This window comes from Myiozetetes cayanensis, unplaced genomic scaffold, assembly GCF_022539395.1.
Source record: "Myiozetetes cayanensis isolate MyiCay16 unplaced genomic scaffold, myiCay2020 scf9, whole genome shotgun sequence".
In the NCBI taxonomy this organism is placed as follows: domain Eukaryota; kingdom Metazoa; phylum Chordata; class Aves; order Passeriformes; family Tyrannidae; genus Myiozetetes; species Myiozetetes cayanensis.
In genome coordinates this window covers 29,083,297-29,104,829 of record NW_026088185.1, presented here as the reverse complement: position 1 = coordinate 29,104,829, position 21,533 = coordinate 29,083,297, and the positions used below count along the sequence as shown (strand labels likewise).

Below are 21,533 nucleotides of genomic sequence, written 5' to 3'. Positions count from 1 at the left end.
AACCGTGAAAGTCTTCGTAAGATCAAGGTCTTATTTCATACCTTTAGCATTTTCTTAACAGCAAAGTTATTAGTAGGAACTCAGGTTCTGACCCCCTCCTTTCTATTAGAGGACTCGCAATCTCAAGGATTTACAATGTCCCATTGTATAGGGGAATTTGTTTTGATAGATTTTCTTCTGACCCTTAATCAACGAGGATTAGAGGCATGGAAATTTTGCTAAGGAAACATGGGTGAGGTGTCCCTGAAGAGTGTTTTGAAACATTTCTTCGAGTTGGAATGTGTCAGCTTCTAATTTAGAGAGTTGTTTTGATTATGCCTTGAAATGGGATACAGGCAGATTATATAACTACTGTGAAGGTGATTTTCATCTTATTTTTTGTCCAGAGTTGTTATATTAGAACTGTCTGATATAAAATTTGTGGTGAAGATAGGCTCTGTGGATGGGAAAAAAATGGGAAAGAATTATAATGTTATCTGCAACTGTATTTGTTTTTCTGGTGGAACATAAAGCTGGAGCTCTGAGTTCTCATTTCCACTGAGTATCTCATGACACTTAATACAAGATTTAGGGATATTATCTCTCCAAGTCTGGACAACTCAGATTATTGCATTCTACTGCCGTGAACCAAATATGGATCTAAGCACAGAAAAATGCATCTTTTGGACCTCTTTTCAAATGTCATTGCTCATTCTCTCCAACAGTTTGAAAAGTGAAAATGTCCTTTCTACAGTGCTTTATTTTGACTTGCTGGTTTGTTTTCCTTCCATTGCAGGGAGGGGTAAGAGGTTTGACATGTTTACCTCAAATTATCATAAATAGCTTTGGTACCTGTAACTTGTTGTCTTGTTATTAATTTTACCCATCTCCCTCTGTGTTCAGGAATCCTTTTAAATTAGTCTGTGTTCCTATATGAAATGTATGAACACTGCAATGAAATGCTGGCTGTTCAGCAGCATTGAGCTCTGGAATTTGACTGGGACTGTGGGAACACTGCAACAACCCTTGGGAAAAAACCCAAGGCTGTGACTCTGCTTTATTGGGGCAATGACTCTCAGACGCAGGGTTTCTGTTTGCTGTGTAAAGAGATTTTTCCATGCAAACAGCCTCTCATGTAAGGCAGATGAAACCACATCTACACACGGCACAGAGACGTGTTCCGACTAACTTGCCTTGTTTTCCTTTTCAGTGAGAATATTTATTGGACAGGTCCCCCTGAAACTTAATATCACCCATGGGAAGTACACAGAGCTCTTCCACGTTGAGAGGGAGATCCTGGCGATGGTGAGTGTCCTTGCTGGGGCTTTGACAGTGCTGATGGGACAAGTTCCCTTTGCTCCTCTTATGGTTGTCACAGGAAGCCATGAGTCTGCAGCATGGGTTTAGCCTTTTTAATCATTGAACTGTCCCAGTCTGGTGAAAGTAGGACTGGTGAATGTACTCTTTTAAACCAATCACACTTCTCTCCTCTGCCCTGCTCCAGCTGCCAAGACAGCAGTGGAGAAATCTGGCTCCTCTGGGGCTTAAGGCAGTGTATCTTCCTGGAAAATCCTGGATCCCTTTTCCTGAAGTGGTGTGCCTGGATACACGCTTCAGTAGCCTTCATCCTCTCCTAGTGTCTCCTGGCTTCATTGTCTTTTCCACATCTCATAAGAGCATCAGTGCTCCTCCAAGGTCAAACATTAAAACAGTAACTCTGGGCCCCACCATTCATTAGTAAATCTCATGGATGCCAGAGCAGGTTGGACTGCAGCTGGTGCCACCTTGCTCTTAGCCAAACCCTGTGGGATGAAGGCCCAGCAGCAGCACCACCCAAACATACCTTCCTCTGGGTAGAGTTTCTCAGCCATTTGACTGTAACCGTGTGACCCTTGGTCAGCTGAGCACAAGCACTGGATGAGCTCTTGGCTGCCCCATAGGCTGAGCCATCTGTTGCTCCAAAAAGGAACCCAGGGCTGGGGATAGGTACATCTCTGTGCATTTTTTACCCAGTTCATTGCATGCACAGGTTGATCCTGTTAGCAGTTCCTAGACTGGCTGCACTTTATTTCAACTCTTTGGAACAGGTGATTTGGAGATGCTGCCAAATGAGGGGGGAGCTGGGGGGGAGTCACCTTGATGCTGTCCACACAGCTTGTGCTGGGCAATACATACAAACAACTGCACAGATCCAGGGTCAGGGAGGCTCCTTGAAAGATGTTCAGTCTCCAAGGGTGCTGCTTTGAGGTCAACCTTGCATGAAGCCTCTCCCTAATCTTCTGGGGCACTAACAGCTGCTCTCTCCTTCCCTTCCTTGCAGCTCAATGCATCGCTGTCGGGCTTACCAGGGTACCACCACTCCACTGTTAAGGCAAGCAGGTAAGGCTAAGGCTACCAGGGGAAGAATGAGAAACTGCCAGCTCCAAACTTTCTTCTCTGTGTCTAGGTTTTTTCTGTTCTTAAGATCTGTTACAGTGCATGTAATGCTGTGTCTGTGATAATGAGTCCTATGTATAAAGTGCTAATGATGACATCCGACTTACCTGTGATACTCAGGGCTGTTTTGTTTTGTTTTCTGTTAGGGAGGCAAATTTTGTGCATGTTTCAGTGCAATCCACGTTCTCTTTAGCATCCAACGTGACTTTCTACGATGTTATCAGCAGTGTGAAAAGCTACATTCGAGCTTGCAAATCCCCCACCGAAGCCTGCCAGTTCATTTCCAGCCTGAAACCGCTCCACAGAGGTAAATAGCATCTGGAGGACTGTGACAGGAGGAGAAAGGGATGTTTTATTTGGCTTCTTTTATAACAGAGGGAGAAATATTTGGCATTTGGAAAAACCCCTATGAATCATTTTATCTTATTTAAATGGGAGTCATCTTAAGAACCTCACAGTACAAAAAGGATACAGATACCGAGCCTTATCTTTGCCACATGTGTGAGAAATCTGCGCCTCTGTGAAAACATCTCACAGCACAGGATTAGAGGCATTGTAGGGCAGCCTTTCATCTCTGGATGTGACATTGGGCCCAGCCAGATCAAAAAAGCATAAGTCTTAATTCCACCCACACGGCCGGGAGCTGAGAAATGGTGTGAAAGCCAAGAGACAAAACCCCTCCAGTGTAGTCCATTTAGAGCTGCTGGAGGCTGCACAGGGAGCTCGGCTCTCCTGCTTGCCCAGTTTCAGTGTTGCAGGGTGTAAAGATGGTTCACAATGAAGACCTTTTGATTTCTGTACTGAATCCTCTATCTCTTAAAGGAGAAAGTGGATGCAGCACAGAAGGAGGCCAGTGCTGTGCATGACCACCTCCAGGTGGACCCCACCGCTGGTGGTGGCTCTGTGCCCTGCATCTCCTGGTTCTCGCTTCCTGCAGGACTTATAGAGGAGAAGTAGCTTTGAGAGGTACCTCAGGATGCATGGAGTGAGCACCCTTGAAAGATGGTCTCCTGCAAGGAAACTGCTGCACTTGGAGCTTTGTGACTTTGGGATTCAAAGCTTCGAGGTTTGGCTTTGAGGATGAAGGGTGACAGTGTTTAGTCTGCATGTAGAGGGAAACTCCTTGTGTCATTTTGGCAAAGTAAACATGAATGTGAGAAGTTTAGTGTGCTTTTATTGCAATGTGCTGTATTTTAAAGCCACACTCCACCATGAATTGCATTAAATTATTTGAGTAGACCCACTGAGATTACACCTACACATTACCTCTGATACAATGCTTCTGGTAAAGTCTACTTCTAACTTGAAATAAGCAGAATAAGAAACAAATTATGTTCATGTGTTAGTACTTAAAAAAAAAAAAAAAAGACAGAAAAAAAATTGGATCTAGCAGGGAGTGGTCTATAAAAGGTGAGTGCCAAATGAATGACATATTGTCCATAAAATCATATTTCTCATGAATATTTATTAATTCCATTTAGTCTGACCTCCCAGACTAAATGTAAATTTGGTGACAAAATTTCCATCATTTATCCAAGTTTTGCTGAATGCTCATTGTAACAAATCTGACTATCTAAAGTAAAACACTGCTTCAAAGTAATGTAAATGAAAGGACAAATTCTTTATTTGAAAAATGAAAAAATCCAGTGCTTAATATTGAAATGGAAAAAAATAGGTTTGGGCTGAGCAAAATATTTTGCTTGATATAAACTTAAAAACTGATTTTTTTGAGCTGTCTCACGGAGTGAACATGTTTCAGCTTGAGCCAAACCAAATTTTTCATTTTCATTTCCTCTTCTGCCTCTGAGCTGAAACATTTATTATCCACAAGAAATGGTGACACAGGGTAATGTTGCCTGTCTCCTAATGGAACAAACATTGTTAAAAAAAAAAAAAGGAGAGATTAAAACAGCACATGAACTGAATGTGATACCACGGGAAAGCAAATATGCATAATGGTGGGTTCAGAGAGGACCATGCTGATGTCTGCCACCTCTTCCCACCAGTTGGCAGCTTGTGCAGACAGAAAGATCCTGAATGTGACAAGGAAACTTCGGAATGCACCGACTTCGATGGAGTTGCACTCTGCCAGTGCAAAAGTGGGTACTTCAAATACAACAAGATGGACCACTCCTGCAGAGGTATTGCCCTTTATGTGGTGCATTTTCCCTGAATTTTGCTTAAACTTTTTGTTCAGTAGAAATGAGTTTGTGTGCATAGAGCTGTGCATGTAAGAAGCTCAATATTATGAATAAATATTAGCAGCTCAAGTTTCTTTTATTTAGTTAGGGGACTTTTCAGCAGACACTGAAGATACAGTCTCTCTCTAGGAATAATATTATCTCTTTCTGGAGCATGCTGTGAGTCATAGAGATTGAGGAGAGGGAGAAAGGGGCCTGACTGCTTTGGGCTCCAGTTCAGTGGCACAGAGCAGAGATGACGTGTTTCTCTGCCTGTTTTGATTTTGTCTGAACTCTCAGTGAACTTAGGGGGAGTGCTTTAAACTCACAAGCTTATATTAATACATCATCAATATTTTAAAAATCTGTATCCAAAAATGATTGAGAATTTATTTTTCAGCTGTGTTCCTAGTAGAAATTTTAAGCTTAAATGTTACATTATTTTTTAGCTACTCCTCAGATCAACAAATGTGGTTTTTCTACATTTTAAACAAGGTCTTCGCATGCTGGTGGTCAAAATAACTTCTGTAGGATCAGGGTGTCCATTCCCTAGTTTCAGTGGTTATAAAGCTTCTTAAGAAATGCAGTTTTCTGAAGACATATCAATAAGAATTGCAGTAGTGGTTATATATTGCTTCTGGCACTGTCTGCTGGGTTGCTGTTGAAATAGGAGGAGATGTTTTGTCGATTCCAAATCTGATCAGAGAGTGAGAAAAATGTGCCTGGAAATAACTCATGTGCTGCAGACTCTGGGATGGACATCTCATGGTCCTGCCTCTCCTCCACTCTATGGCTCCAGGCAAAACCTTTCCCTATGTGTTTTCCTTCCTTCTCTTCATCTTGTATGTTGGAGGAAGGATTTCTATTAGGAAATACTGGCCATCTCCATTGACCCTAGAGAGTCAGAGAAGGGCATATGTAGTGAGATCTAAGCTGAAACTTGGGAGGTTTTTACCCTATTCTTGCTCCATCGTAGACAGTGGGGACACAGGGAAAGTTACTCTATTTGTCTTGTTCATGTCTCTTGCCAAGTGGTGTTGTGAAGATAAATACCTGAAAGGCTGTGAGGCACTTGGATGTGATGGTTGCAGAGGGCTAAGAGATCTAACATCTTGTGCATATGGGTCCTCCTCACTTATGGATCTTGTTTGCTGTGGAAAATATAAAAACCCTACCTGCACACAGTGAGGCCTCAGTTCCAGCTTCAGGTCGCTGCTGTCAGTAGGAGACATCTTATTGACCAGCTTCAGAGTGTCTGAATGACAGGTTTGATGTGGGATTTAGGTTGTATTGCAGAGGCATGAGGATAGTACCAACTGCATGGTGCCACACTCCTATAGGATACCAGATTTCAGTATCACTTGTTCCCATCTGGGTAAGCCAGCAGGTTGGGGTTTTTAAAGGCTTTTTCAGAAGTCAAGCTATGGCCCTCATTTGATATTTAGGGCTATTTTGCTGATAAATATAGCATACAATATGCTAGCCTCTTTGAAAATCTCTGCCCTTCGAGTGCCTAAACAGGAACTGAGGTCTCGTGAGCATCTGACCCTCATTGTGGGTCATGAAAATGCGGTGCGGTAGCTCCAATTATAGGATTTGCAAAGAGGGAAGTGGCCATTGTGCTGCCCTGTCCGGTCTCCCCCGTGGGAAGGCAAGTGTGGCTGGGAGAGCTGCTGGGGCATGGGGAATTGGCTGCCCCAGCCCCCAGGTTTTGTTCTGTCCTGCTTTGCAGCATCTGTCCTCTGCTTGAAAAAGCATCTCCTGGACCAAGGAAGGGTTGGATCTCTGAGTCACAGTAGTTTCAACATGTTGGCTCTGGTACCTCTTGATGTACAGTTCAGTTGTCTCTGGGTCACTGCTGGTTTTCAACCTTTCAGTGTCTTCAGGGCTATTTCAGTAACAGAGCAACAAAGCCGATGTGCCAACCTTTCAAGGGCATGCTATTTTTACTAGTACAGAGTGTTTCTGGAGTGAAGCAAGGAGCAGCAAAGCAGGTTTCCAAAGAGACCCCTGAGTGTCTTTTGGGAAGGCAAAGGCAAAAGAATCCTGAAGAGCACAACTCGATAGCTTTGGTTGGCCCCTGACACTTAGGCCTTTCCTCTGTTCCCTGCTTACGTTTGGAAGCTTGCCAAGTGAGTGTGACAGTGCAGGCTCTCCTGGGGACACGTTCAAAGGAGCAGGAAAGATGCCAAAGGAGAAAGCAAAGTGGCAGGAAAAGGCAGGGTGAGGAAAGGAAAAGACATAAGCACCGAGTTTTTAAGTAAGACAGAGAAATGAATATTCAGGATCTTACTTTTCCTCTTTACTGCCCCTATATCCTCCTGGCCTGAGAAGGGTGTGCCGGCGAGGTCCCAAGGCTGCTCCTGCTCAAGGCATGGCTCCAGCTTTGATGCTGCTCAAGGTGTATGTGCCCCTCACATGTTACTGGGCTAGGGCTGAGGTTCGAGTTGGCTCCAGCATCTGCCTGCCCACTCCTGCAGGCCTTCCCACGACTCCAGCAGTGAGCTGGGGCTGGGATACATGGGGCTGCTGTACTCGTTAAAGAAGGCAACTCCAGTGAGTTCCCTCCCTTCCACTGCAGATTTTTTTATTGCCTGATCTTGTAGTTCATTTTGGTAGAACATTCACTCCGTAATGTTTTCAGTCTGCTTTTGTTAGCAAGTGAAAGGAGTAATCCATCCAGTTGTCTTTTGCTAATGCCTCAGTGTTATGAATAAGCCCATAAAGGATCCTTTGGGATTTACTGCCCTTACCCCTTGCCCTTCTTGACTGAGGCTCTTAACTCTTGCCCAGTTACCTCTGGTCTCTTCCTTCACTTCAAAGAAATCATCTTAGAGGGAGAAAAACATATCCAGTACAAAAAGTGTCACAATGAGATGCAGCAGGGGGGCTGTGTAATGAACTTCACCCTACCTATCTCCAGCTCTGGTAAAATAAATGGAATGAGAGGGGTAGTGAAGGAGTAGTGGGGCTATATAGAGCAAAGAAAGGTGTGCAAGACCAGGTATCATGGATATCAGCTCCTCTATGATTGTTGGTACCAGTGGCTGCAAGTCTGTGTCTGCAAATGCAGTATTCATGATGTGAGTGCATCACTCATCTGTGTCCACACATCCTGCAGGGAAAATGGCTGAGTGACATGGGATGCTTCGTAAATGGTCTGTAGGCAAACAGTTTTCCAATATGGCCACAAGCAAGGCCAAGCATCCAAGAGCAGAGTGCCAGGCACACTGTGTGTTGCTTCTCCTGGAAAGGAGAGGCTTGGGCAGATCTGTGAAGAGGGTCTGGTAGGTAAAAAAAGAGATCCCCAGCTCTGGCTTCGAAGGATAATATGATGCCAGGGTGCATTTAGGCATTATGGGCAGGCAGAAGATGGGAAATTTTGTTATTCCTGGATTTCTCACATCTATTTCTGGGAACTGAAATCAAGAGGATCAAAGAGAACCTGTGAGTGTTTGGAGAAAAGCTGCAATAATTAGGGAGACTCAAAATCTCAGTACCCTTGGCTTTATTAAAGGTAAAGGAGTGATTTGGTGGTGAGGAGAAGAAATGGGATCATATAACCCTTTCCAATCTAGTAAGTAAACATCCAAAGTCTGGAATTTGACACTGAGATAATTCATACCAGAAAGAAGGTGAAGGTTTATAATGACTGGGGAAATTAACTTTGTGAGCATCTGACCCAGGGTTGTGGTTGATTGTCTGTCACTGAAAATATTAAAATCAGTCTTGGCTGTTCCTCTAAAATGTAGCTCCAATTGAACTTCTTGATTTGAAACTGGAATTAAATTTAGGAAAGTTCTGTGACTGTATTACAAGGGGGAGGTCACAGTCCCATTGCTCACTGCTGGCATCAATATCACTTGTTATTAGTGCTGGAAAAGCCATAAACTTCTGAATCCAGCCAGAATGCTGGTTCTCTCTCTTGGTTTATGATGATTTTACCAACCCATTTTAATGGACAACATTTGTCTGTCTTTTCTCCTTTCCTCCCCTTCTGCACTTTGGGTTTTTGACAATACAGTCGCTGGCTGTTGAGTGGGAAAAGGCATCCAATGTGCTGGGAACAGCAGAGGAGGGAGTGAGGGCTTTGCTGCAGCTTAGCTGGGACCTCTGCTGGAAGCCTCCTCTTCTCCCTGCTTGCTGATGTTACAGAGTGCCACAGCTTTTGGCTGTGGGTTATCCCCAACGTTAGAGAGCAAGGCAGAGGGAGCAGGGCTTGAGAGCTGCTGCCTCACCCATTTTAAGCACATAGTGTTTGAGGGTGAAAAAAATCCATGAGCACTTTTGTTTTCACTTAACAGTTCCTTGTGGAGTGTGATGCAGGGGTTTCCCAGACCTCTGGGTGATGTCTTGCAGACCCCCAAGGGCTGCTGCATGTGCTGGCCCTGGGTTGTCCCTCTACCCAAATCGACTTTGTCTGTGTCACTCCTGCTCAGGTGTTTGAGTGACCACCTTCCCTGCCTCAGCTCAGGCAGCAGTTCTACAAGAGCTCTGTTGGCATTATTGCTGAGAAAAACAGTGATCTCATCACTAATTTTAATCTTATATTTTTGTGTCTAATGTATCATCCCCTTTCCTGTTCATCAGAAGGGTAGTATAGTTTCCTCAGATAATTCAGGTGATGGGATAGCTGTCCATAAGCACAGAATTTATTTTATCTTGAAGTGATTGTTTCAATTTTTCATCAACATTTTGCATGTATCAGTTTTCTGGGTTATTGAGACCTAAGAAATTTAATTTCTATTGTACAGTAAATTATGATATCTCAAAATTTGATTTTACTGCAAATTTGAAAGATCAGAAAAGAAAGTGATTCAAGAAAAAACATTATCATGCCACTTTGGGTTACCATAACTGTGTTTGCACAACTTTTTGTTGCAATACTAACATTTAAAAGTAATTAATAACATGCACCAATGCTAAAGTAGCGCTGTTAAAATGAGGTTTCAAAACAAAAGCTGGAGGCAATTGGAGACTTTTTTACACTGCTGTTTTGTGGGAAGCAGCACAAGTGTGCAGTGTGTTTTCATTTGGGCAAGAAGTAGTTCTGCTGGGAATTACATTACCAGCTGCCCACCCTGTGCCAGGCTCCAGGCTGGCTCTGCCTAGAAGCCCTGCAGTGGTCCTGTCAAAGCCAGGGGGAGGTGAATCCAAGTGCACGGTGTTTTGCATCCCATCAAAGTGCATCGCATTCCTGCTGTGCAGCCGTGCTGCTGCTGGGCCCCAAGGGTGGTTGGGGTGGGGCTGCTGTGGGAAGCAGTGATGGGAAATGCCTCCCTGCACCACTACGTGGTGCTCATGACCCTTCTCTCTGTTTTTAGCCTGTGAAGATGGATATAAGCTGGAAAATGAGACCTGTGTGAGGTATGGTGACAGTTCTGCTCTCCTCCTACCCCACCATCCTTGCTTTGGTACCTGTCAGCACAACTAAGCCGCTGAAACTCCCTATTGTTTTCTATTCCCAGCTGCCCATTTGGCTTGGGTGGATTCAACTGTGGAAACCGTGAGTAACAAATTTTGTTTATTTTCCATGGTGTCAGAAATGGGAGATTTGAAATAAATAATTGCAAATGACTACGTCTAAAATGCAGTAGGTACACACCACTTCTGTCAGTGTTTTTTGTTTCTTCACTTTCTGTTGAAACTAATTTTGCTGACCTTATTTAACAAAGCTGTCTTAATGCTATGTCTTAAAGAAAGGAGATCTCCTTTCCCTGGATGCTCTGTCATGAAAGCACATATAGTGGGCACTCTTGAAGCAAGATATTCTGAGGTGAATCCATGAAATATAATTGGAATTATTCTGATCTATCAGTGAAGGGAATCCATCCCCTAGGGAAACAAAAACTTGTTCTTCCTTCGTGAGGAGATCCCCAACACCCTCTATTTCACTCGAAGTTGCAGAGGGAGGGAAGATGGCAAATAAACAGCTAATCCCTATGCATGAGGACTGTGAATATTTTGACATTAGTGTTTCAAAACCACACCACTGTTCCTAAGTGAGTCTCTGTCTATCCTGCCTGCAGCATATCAGCTCATCACCGTGGTGATTGCGGCTGCAGGAGGGGGACTTCTGCTTATCATGGGCATTGCACTGATCGTCACCTGCTGCCGGTAGGTACCACCACCAGGCCTGGATCATCCACGGTGTCCTCTCAGTGGATTACACCACACTTACTGCTCCACGTGTGAACTCTGAAGGACCAAAACATAGGTGAAAGCGTAGGGTAGCTAAGCAAGTGGGTTGATTAGAGATACTGAGTGTCATGGGTTCCAACCATGACACCGAGGTATCACATTGTGCTTTCATTTGGGGCGTATCTTCTTTTTTTCCAGCAGCCAGGCAAAACAACTGAACTGCTTGTCTCTTAAAGATACACCTGGAAATCCTGTCCTGTAAGGATGGAGAGACAAAGGAGTCCTTCCCACTCAGAGCTTTAAGGCTCTGAAGCCAGGTAGCAGTCTCCAAAAATGCAACCTAAGAAGAAAGGAAAAGCTTAGGAAAGGGAAGGTTACTTACCATTTTTCAAGTGCTGTTTGAGTGTATTTAAGGCTATGTTCATTTTCCTTTGTGGACAAATCCTGCATGTGCTCTTACTGTGTGTGTCTCTCCCTCTCAGACACAGACACACACACACACATACACACATGTAGTTCTGGTACCAGCAGGCAGCTTCAGATTGGAGGCAAGATGTGCTTGCTGAGGAAGCTCTGCTTCGTGATTTATGTATTCTGAAAAGGGATGCTTTGCAGTAACACCCTCTCCCTGCCATCTAGGATTACAAAGGTCTCTGATAATGTTGGCAGCTGGTTTTATTGGTAATGTAGACATGACAGTGGTTTGACTGGCACACTGTGTGCCCCTGTTACCCTGTGTTTTGAACCAGGGGGACCAGCAAGCTCCAGCCAGTACAATTTCAGACCCCAGAGTGCAGATCTCTGCAGGGATGGACTGACCTTCTCATGAGTCCTTGCCTTTGGCAGCTTATGTGGCTTCCTGGAGGGTACTCTGCTTTGAACTGGAGGTGTCACCAAAGTCCACTCACACAACATGGTAGTCACGTAGGGGTATTTGGTGTCATTCAGACAGGCTCCTTGCAGGTCTTCTTTCTTAGGAATTAACATAGTGCCTAGAAGTGCTATAGTTAATCACTTGGAGACTTTAAATAGCGTGAGGTCTCCCATACATTTTTCTTCCTCAAGAAAATTGAGGGTTTTTTCATCAACTCAGATGAGCGCACACATTTTTAAGAGACGAGGCGTGAAAGCTGGAACAGGAGAGGTTCAAACTGAATGTAGGGAAAAGTTCTTTCACCAAGAGGACAGTAAGGCAGTGGAACAGGTTACTCAGAGAGATTGCCATCCCTTTCTTTGGAGATTTCAAATTCCACTAGATAATGCCCTGAGTATCATGGTCTGATTTCATATCTGACTTGGCTTCAGAGCAGAAAATTGGACTATAGTCCTTCTGAGGTGACTTTTGTTCCCAATCAAGTTTCATAACGTGAAGTGGTGATCTCTCCTGAGATCATGTCAGAAGTGCATACAAAATAGCAGGATAAATTTTATGTTTTCACTTTCCCTCATTCTTTTATAAACAGGAAGAATAAAAATGACATAAGTAAACTGATTTTCAAGAGTGGGGATTTCCAGATGTCACCTTATGCTGAATATCCGAAGAATCCCCGGGCACAGGAGTGGGGCAGAGAGACCATCGAGATGCAGGAGAATGGAAGCACCAAGAACCTGTTGCAGATGACAGATGTGTATTATTCGGTATCTATCCATAGCTTAATTATTAACTCTTTCTGCCTGATACAGGAAAGAGATATTCCTTTATTTTTGAAGGTACAGGTCCCTTTCCTGCAAGATAAAAAGGCAAAGCAAATGTCTTCCATAGACAGCAAGGAATCAGAAGTCCTATGGACTCTAGCTGTCATCTGTGGTGAATACCACAAAGAGGTGTCGTTAGGAAGAATTATAGAGAAATGCCTAGGAACATGTTGTTAGAATGCCCAAAGAGCCCAATCCTAGAGAGAGAAAGACAGTTAAGGGCTTTGGATAGACTGCTGGTGTTCACTGTAGATAGTTTTCTCCTGTCTACCCTCCTGATGATGTGGAAGGTGGAGACCCCTGTCTGGGGAACTGCACCCCAAAATGGGAAGATGCTGGTCACTGAGGACCCCTCTTTTCTTCTATTCCATTCCTCTCCAGGGTGGAAGAAGAGCATCCCTTCAGATCTGAGGGAACAAGGGGTAATAGAAAGGGGCACAGAAAGACACGAACATAAGACTTGCTGTCATGGTTGGTACCATCTGCTAATGTCTGTATCCAGAGCTGTGATGCTGGTGTATCATCTGTCACTTATCTACAGCTATATTGTACTTAAAGTGTATGTGGGTTACTCATGAGAGGAAGGTCACAGGATTTCACCCACATCACACATTCTGGACTCCCTGCTTTCCAGAGCAGAGAACAGAAGGCATTGCTTGTTTTTCTGGCTTGTATTTTAAGTTTTCTAGTAAGCAGGTTTATTGGGTTGTGCAGCATGAAAGAAAATAATCCTCTGTCGTGCTTCCACTAAGAATGAGATATTTGGAAATGAAAATGCATTTCCTAAACTGTTTTTGAGACCCTTATTATGCTGACAACTACAAAGGGGAACTTTTTAGCAAGCAGTAAGTGATGAGGGCTTTGCATGGATCTGCTCTGTAACAGATCAAACCAAGTGGCTTGATGTTACTCACTGGGTGAAAGGACTGTACAGTCTTGGTCTTAGACATCAATGTTCCTCAACCAAGTGCCTCCAGGAGATTAACTTAATTAAGAGAAAAGGAAGAGAAAAGAAGAGAAAGTCAGATCACTTTGATATATAATTCGAGGGCCTGTATTGTGAGAGGAGGTACCTATCATTAATGGGGAGAGAAGTGCTCCTAGGTAATACTCAGAGCAGAAGACTAGCTTTGATTTTTTAGAATTGTTTCCTTTAAGGATAGCTCTGGGACAGTATCCTTTTTGTGAGAGTAGTTTCGATTCCTGAGCTCATCGGTAGAATTCTTTCTGATTAAAAATTAACTGTGTACTTAAACTGCACTTGGTGGAGTCAGGTAAACTTCAAGTCTGTTCATTGGCCAGATGTCGAGATTAAGATTTCATCAGAGTAATCCCTTCAGGCAATACGTAACTCCCACAGTAACAATGATTCTAGGTAATAGAGGTCATTAGCAATCATGTTGTTCCTTCTAGCTACTGAAATAACTGCTGGGAAAGGTGGTAAGGCTGTGCCTGAAGGAGAATTTGAGTGTGAGAATAAGACCCTTTTCATTTAATTTTTTTTTTTTTTTTTGCTAATACAGCCAACTGGACTGAGAAATCCTGAACTGGAAAGAAATGGACTTTATCCACCCTACACTGGTTTGCCGGGATCTCGACATTCATGCATCTATCCTGGACAATACAATCCATCCTTCATTAGTGATGAAACCAGAAGAAGAGACTATTTTTAGCAGAGACTGGAGAGGGAGTGGAAGGTGGACACAGTTTTGTGGCCCTTGATCCCCAGGTACAATCTGTCTCCTGGGTAATTCAGGCCACGTCAATCTTACTCTTCCCATTTAACAGGAAGGACTTTGAACTTCATGCCAGGCATTGCTGCCCTGGGGGATGGTTACACTTGCTGAGCAGCAGAGAGAAGGAGGAGGAAGAGGAGGGAATGGCTCAAGGTGCGCATCCCTGAAAGACCCAGATGGAAGCTAACACATGTACTCCATATTCGTCCTGTGCTGCATCTTCACTCTTTAAGCTACACGGCAAGCATGGATCAGTACAGGCAGATGAACTGTGCTCAGCACTCTGCATTGAATACCACTAGGGAGTGTTTTGTTTACAGATCTCGTTCACTGTTGACTGTGCTTGTCTTCTTAGCCTTCATGCAAAGATTCACTGTGCAATTGTGTTTGGTAGGGCAAGTTTGTCCACTCCCTTTTACATTGCTGCACTGCTATCTGCTTCGTGCACAACAGGGAAGCTGGCTCGACTTTTGGCCCTCGCCTTCTTACTGGTAGAAGTTCTTCAGATGGCTGGGTCCTCGCTGAAGCCCAGTGTCTGGCAATATTGGCTTAATTCATGGGTTGATTGTCTCCAAGGAGTGTGGGAAGGTTAGTCATCCCACTGCAATTTTGACTGAAAAAGCACACAGTTGTTCCTATGTGCTGCTTTGAAAATCTTCTGTATATAGGGAAGAGTCCAAGTATGTTGTTGTTTTGTCAACCAATGTTGTTCAGAAGTGATGCCACTACACACCATCACGGCACTTCCATGTAGGATCCTTTGGGGTTCTGTGTCCCTGCAGGGATTTAAATGCCTGTAGAAACAGCAATATAATATTGAATAATTGCTCACAGGGAAGAAAAAGATGAGCTGTGCATCCAGCATGCTCTTTAGGAGGAATCTGTGAAAGAGCAATAATGCTGCAGCCTTGGCTGGCAGATGACCCTGAATTCTGGGCACTGAAGGTGGAACATTGTATTTTCAAACCTCCACAGTCCACCTTGCCTTCTGTAGGAGCTGTGGAGGCTTTCAGGACATTGGAAAATAAGGCTCACTGCAGTCAGTTGCATTTGACAGAGAAAAAACAAGATGCTTGCACTCCTAGCATAGCAGAGATCACTTATGTTGAAGTGTTTTTCTTTCTTCCATCCTAGTTTCGAGTGACTCAGACCAGGCACGTTTCCTCACATAGGTATGTTAAGTCAGATTAGCAAAAGCCTGAAGAATGTAAGTTACTACATTTCTCACCAGACATCAGACTGAAAGCTCATGGGCTGTATTCTGACCTGAACTGTGTACTGAAACAGATCTTACTAATCATAGAACCCTAGAATAGTTTGGGTTGGAAAGGACCAGGTTGCTCAAAGCCCCATACAGGCTGGCCTTGAACACTTGCAGGGATGGGGTAACTTCTCTGGCCAAGCTGTTGCAGTGCCTCACCACTCTCACAGTGAAGAATTTCTTCTTTATGTCCAATGTAAGTCTACCTTCTTCAATTTAAAATCATTGCCCCTTGTCCTATCACTACCAACTTCCTGTGAAAAGTCCCTCTCTAACTTTTCTGTAGGCCTCCTTTAGGTACTGGAAGGTTACTCTGGAATCTTTCCGTCTCTCTCCAAAGCTTTCTCTTGTCCAGACTGAACAGCCCCAATTCTCTCAAGACTATCTTCATAGGAGAGGGGCTTCAGCCCTCTGAGCATCTTCGTGGCTCCCTCTGGACTTGCTCCTTCTTGTGTTTCAACACCTCAGAGCTGAAAGGAGCACTCCGGGTGGGGTCTCACCAGAGCAGAGTAGAGGGAGAGAATCACCTCTCTTGAGCTGCTGCCCACACTGCTTTTGATCCAGCCCAGGACACAACTTCTGGGCTGTGAGCACACGTTGCTGGGTCACACTGAGTTTCTCATCAGCCAACACCCCAAGCCCTTCTCCTCAGGGCTGCTTTCAATCCATTCTGTCAGCCTGTATCTGTGCTTGGGATTGCCCCGACCCACATGCAGGAAATATAATGAAGTGTATTTACCGCTTATCTTTACTGCACTGTTAATCTGAGTGATCCAAACCCTGTGCAGATACAGGGTCCAAATGCAGATCCTTATCTTGAATGTAACTGTGCTTTTAATTCAGGGTGGCTGCTTGTGTGAGGATAACAAATTGCACAATTCCTTAGCCATTAACCCACCATCTCTGTAGTGCGTGTTTAAGATGATATTCCCTTCTCCCCCACCATTCTTTAAAAGACAGAGTGCCCACAATTAAGTTTCTAAGGTAGCTCAGCTCACTGAAGCACTAAGGATCATGGAATGTGTCCCCCAAAGTACCTAACCCCCAATAAGAGCAGCAGTTCAGATGTTCATGGGTTGTGTGGTCACTCACTGGAGGCAAACCTGGGGTGATGAGGAACCCTCTGTCAGGGAGCAGGTACTTGCATCCTACAGATGGTGTGAGTTCCCAGATCCTTTCCCAGCACTTCAAAGAATGTTGTGTTCCTTATCAAAAGTGAGTTCCAGGTACCCAGAGGAAGAGGAGATAGCACCAGGCAGTTATTAATTGTGTTGGCTGAGAGGTTGCTGGTCCCTGCTCACAATTGCTTTTGTTTTCTCAAAACTGCAGGACAGTAAAGGCACCACAGATGTCCTTGAGAAGACACAGTTTGGTGCACCAGCTATAGTACACAAATGAAGTCTTTTAGTGCCTCTTATCTACTGTGTAGAAACAGCAGCGTGGGCTTTCAGAAAAGCAGAGCTGCCTAGGGCAGTATCCTTTGCACTAACATGAACTTATGGTGACAATACATGCAACTTCATGCCTGTCTGATCCATAATCAGCCTTGCAACTGGTAGTACACAGCTTATGAGATGTAGGAAGGAAGGGAATGGATGCTTATGGAAAGTATAGCTGCTTAAGGAGCTATATTTGAGGAAAGCTTTAATTACAGTATCCAAAATAATGTAACAGGTAAAGCACAGGAACTAGGTGTTCCCTGCCACATTTATCAGTGTTTCCAGTCCATGAATTATGTTCTTCTCCCTTTCTTGAGCAGCTGATCTTTTAGTTGCATAAGATCCATTGGCTGATGAGAACTAAAGACGTGACTCTGCTGAGCTGTGGGATCCTTCAAAGAGGAGATTGGCAGGGTCATTTCTATGTGGGTGAGTTGTCTCTGTTTTTGAGAGTGCCCAGGACAGAAAGGACTGCCTCTCCTATGGTATGGAGGAGGGTTTTGTCTTTGTTACAAAAGAAAAGGGGAAGCTGGGATTGATGCTAAACCTAAATCCAAAGCATATAGATAAGCACTGGACTTTGTCCCTATTTACTAAAGCAGCTTGTCAAAAAGGAAGTGTGTCCCAGCAAGGATGGGAATCCTACGATTTAACCACGTGCCAGCATTTCCTCAGATTGGGAAGCATTTAGGCACATGCTAATAGGAAAGGATGTTTAATTGCTTGCTTAGTTCAAAGACAGGGTGATGCACTCCTGTGTGTCAAGTTCAAAGTAGGAAATACCAACTTACAGTTGCAGATCAGTCCTTCTATTCAAAGAGTAACATGGACTCTCTGAACAAAACTCCTGTTCTGTATCTCACAGCACATTGTAAATTGCAAGGGATTTGAGTGGAATTGAGATAGGACTATATCCAAGTGAGAGCATACAAAAGTTTGTAAGTAATTAATTTCTTAATGATTTTCAAATTCTTCTTAAAGCTGCAGTTGGGGAGAAGGGGTCTCAATAAATGCAGCAGGAATTTCTGAGTGAGGACTACAAAACTTGGTCCCAAAGTAGAGAATGTTATTGCACTGAAATTTTCTCTCTGCCATAGAAGGTAAACATTGGGGCATTTCTTATGAGGAGTTAACCATTTCAGCCTGACATTCTGTTTAGCTTTGTTAAGAAAGGAATCACAGAGCCAATTCATAGTCTGCAGGAGGAGGGAAAGGGTCTCTTCTGATCTACCACACCTTCTCTGGGTGTCTTACGAGGTCCTACTCAGCAGGCAAGGGAGGGTTTAGGCAGGAGGAGTCAGGACCCAGATGAGTGCAGGTGCTTTCCCACAAAGTGATCCAGGAAGTTTTTGTGAAGATGACAGATGCAGCCTGGGGTGATTCAGCCTCTGGGTCTCTACCAGCCCAGCTGCAACCTGGGCTCTGGTGCTTTTGTCTTCAGCCAAGTGCCACCCACTCCCAGCTACGCTGGGACAGAAGGGGTGGGTGCAGGGCCCTGTGTTTTGTCACAGTTTATGGTGGTTATTTTACTGCAGTTGTTTACTGACACACCCCAGCAGTGTGGACTCACCCAGCCACCGCAGGGATGTGGCCTGTTCCAGTGCAGCTTGCCCCTGTGTAAAGCTGCCACTGGGATCCTCTGTGCCTGTCTGCCGTAAACTCTGGCAGTGGAGTAGGGCTTGTTGCTCCTGCTGAGTATAAGAAAGCTGTCTATGTGCCCTCAAGCCCACTTTCAAATGTGGGTCCTTCTCTGTTCACTACCTAACTCCCCTTAGGATGTCTAAATAAATGCAGCTTATTTCTCAGACTATTTAGATTACTTCTAGCTACCCCAAACTGCAAATTTTGAGCACACTGGGAGGTTTGCCAAGGGGAGTCGCTCTCCACTGTCCAAGAGGATGAGAGAGAAGTGGCATGTTTTTTGAAAGGAGTATGCAAGTGGTTCAGCCAGATGAGGGGAAAGGAAGAAAAACTACACCAACACTGCACATAAATCTGCTATTGCTCCTGTCTGCTGTGGAAAGCTAAGGGAGCAGTCAGCAAAGGCCCATGGGCAGTTGTGGGGGTGTATTTTTAATTAATTTTGGGAAAAATGCTAATTCTGTTGCTTGACAGGAAAAGTTGTGACAGGCATGTATTTGCTGCTATGGTGCTCTGCCAGTTGTACTGACAGAAGCCCCTCACCCATAGAAATACCACTGACAGTCAGCAAAGGAGAGGCAGTTGCAGTGAACAGATCAGCAAAATGCATATTTGAGGGATCATTCGAAAGGCAGTTCTAACACACAGCCTTCCTGTGCCCTTGCCATGCACCGCTGCTGTGCCCTGCCCGGCCCTCCCAGCTGCACTGGGAAAATCAGAGTCTCTCTTCATACTGTTTAAACTTTACAGCACTGAATTGGGGCTATATGTGGGAAAACCAGGACAGGTAGATGCCCTTTTACCTCCACATTTAAAGCATTAGGTTTCACAGCAGCAATGAATCTCACTGCTATTACAGTGCTTCTTGTAAGTCCCACTGTCATAGTCACAGACTGAGTCAACCCTTGTGAATCAGTATCTGCCTTCAAATGGAGTGATAGTAAAAGGATTTTAAAAGTAGCAATAAATTACAGTTAGAGAGAGGTGTTTGTCATTGCGAAACTGTTTGTGCCAATACTTGTAAAGGTTTTTTGCTGGGCCCTGAGTGAGCCATAGAGTGAGTTTGAACAATGCTGCAGATACACCAAGTGCATTCCTGAGACTTGTCTCTGATGCTGGTCAATGGCCATATCCATTCCAAATCCAGCTCAACTTTTAATTCCCCCATAGTAATCTTCAATCTTCAGTTTTCTTCCTTAAATTAACAGGAACAGATGCATTTTAGTTAAATGCTCTTCCTCTGCTGACTAATGTTTTTTCTTCTTTACACACAAAGGATATAATCCAGCATCCATTATAATGATAGGGTAACTCTCCCATGGACTGTATTGAAGTTTTTTTTTAGGCCTGAATTATTCTACCACCAAAGTCACCTGGGTGCCTATTTCTGTAATACTGTTGCTGCCTTTCCATGTTGTATCTGTTTTGTTTTGTTGTTTTTTGTTTGTTTGTTTGTTTGTTCTAAGTATGCTTATTACTGTAGCAAGACCTGTATTATGTGAAATTGAACAAAACAGGTTCAAGATCTGAAACACCTTCCCAAGAAGAGAGTGGATGTGAATTCTGTGTATTTGTTTTACTGGTCAGCCAACCTGTTCCTTATCATGTAAGATCTTCTAGGGATGTAGAGATGTTTCCTGCAGCCACACATAACAGCTACTCTTCAGTTCACTCTTACTTGTCCCTTTAAGAAATGAAGCAAGATCTCCTAGTTTCAGAAAGGGTATGTGCTATGTGCTCGTAAGAGTTTGTGACCTTTTTAATGTGTATCTAATTGTTTATTCCCTTGAATTGCTGAAATTCAAAAGCAGGAGAGATACTCATGAAGGGATAAGAAATAAATAAAAAAAAAGGAATACACTTAATTTACAGAAATGTGGCACCAGTACTGTGAGGTCATATGTGGGATGACACCTCTTCTGTGTCTAGTCTGTGTTGCATGTCCATAATATCCTTGTTGAGGGAACACCTAGAGAGGGGGCCTGATGTTCCTCAAAAGTGGTATGTAAATGCTAAGTCATTATTCTGGTAAAATGCTAGAAGGGATGGGAGGCTTGCTTGGCTTAATGACTGCAGCAGGCAGCCCCCAGGTCTGCAAAATCCTATATGGAAAAGTCCTGTGGAATACAGTAAACACTTATCACTGATCACTTCTCTTGTACAGTGCCACAGAATTCATCTGACATAAAAGGTCTCCAGTAAAATCTGCTAGGATGGGCTTACTATAAAAAAAACCCCAAACCAAAACAACAGAATAAATACTTACTAGTTTTAAAGGTAATTCTGTTAAACTCAGTTGTTTGCTTTAAACCCTGTTAAATTATACAGGACTTTCTCCTAGTAGGAGGTCAAGCTGATTGTGTAAAAGCATAATGGTTTGTTGGAGCAGCTTCCAGAATTGCAGTAGTAAAGCTCACCTTTTGTGACCTCTGTTTCAAAAGGTAAATTTTCAGCATTTGTTTGTTCTTCTGAATGTAAACCTGCTTTATGTTCTTGACATTGCTCCATTTCCTTCCTTTTTTATCTCTGAATGTTTGCTTCCAAGTCGCTGGAGTTCTGAGGATGTTTTCCAAACCAGTATTATTTAAAGTTGTATCATATTTTCAGCCTCCACTAATTATACAGTACTGTAGTAGCAAAATATAATTTTTAAGGATTGGATTATTTTTATACCTGCATCCAATATTATTAAATCTGGCGTTCTAGTCAGTAATATAAAAGGATACAATAAAACAATGAATATTACTATGTCTCTGCTTTTTTATTTTCTTTAGCTTTGCCTATAAAGAAAAACATATGCAATTTTTAGATGGTTTTAATTATAATTAGAAATCTAATCCAGAAAATAAGAAATTGTATAGTTCTTTTGTTCTTCGTTGGGTGCCTCCTGATTAAATAACTAAACTGAAAAACAATGAGGAAATGGGTATGTTCTGTTCGTTGTGCCAAACAGACTTCTGCTCAGCTGAAATGCAAGCTGTCTTCTGATACGTTTACTTTGGTAACACTGAGCAACTCAGTCTAA

General features: G+C 43.5%; 1 protein-coding gene across 3 annotated transcripts in view; it reads left to right on the top strand.

The window, feature by feature from the left end:
• HEG1 (heart development protein with EGF like domains 1) overlaps nt 1–21,253 on the top strand; it is a 54,864-nt gene extending 33,611 nt beyond the window's left edge. For 2 of the 3 annotated variants that reach the window (XM_050339744.1, XM_050339743.1), the window contains exons 15-23: nt 1,190–1,284; nt 2,300–2,358; nt 2,562–2,722; nt 4,422–4,556; nt 9,920–9,962; nt 10,064–10,101; nt 10,625–10,712; nt 12,200–12,374; nt 13,955–21,253. In XM_050339744.1, the coding sequence (XP_050195701.1) occupies nt 1,190–1,284; nt 2,300–2,358; nt 2,562–2,722; nt 4,422–4,556; nt 9,920–9,962; nt 10,064–10,101; nt 10,625–10,712; nt 12,200–12,374; nt 13,955–14,104 (944 nt within the window). In that variant the 3' untranslated portion in view covers nt 14,105–21,253. The remainder of the gene's footprint in view (nt 1–1,189; nt 1,285–2,299; nt 2,359–2,561; nt 2,723–4,421; nt 4,557–9,919; nt 9,963–10,063; nt 10,102–10,624; nt 10,713–12,199; nt 12,375–13,954) is intronic. The other variant, XM_050339745.1, reaches the window with a different exon arrangement.
• The last annotated feature ends 280 nt before the right edge of the window (nt 21,254–21,533 follow it).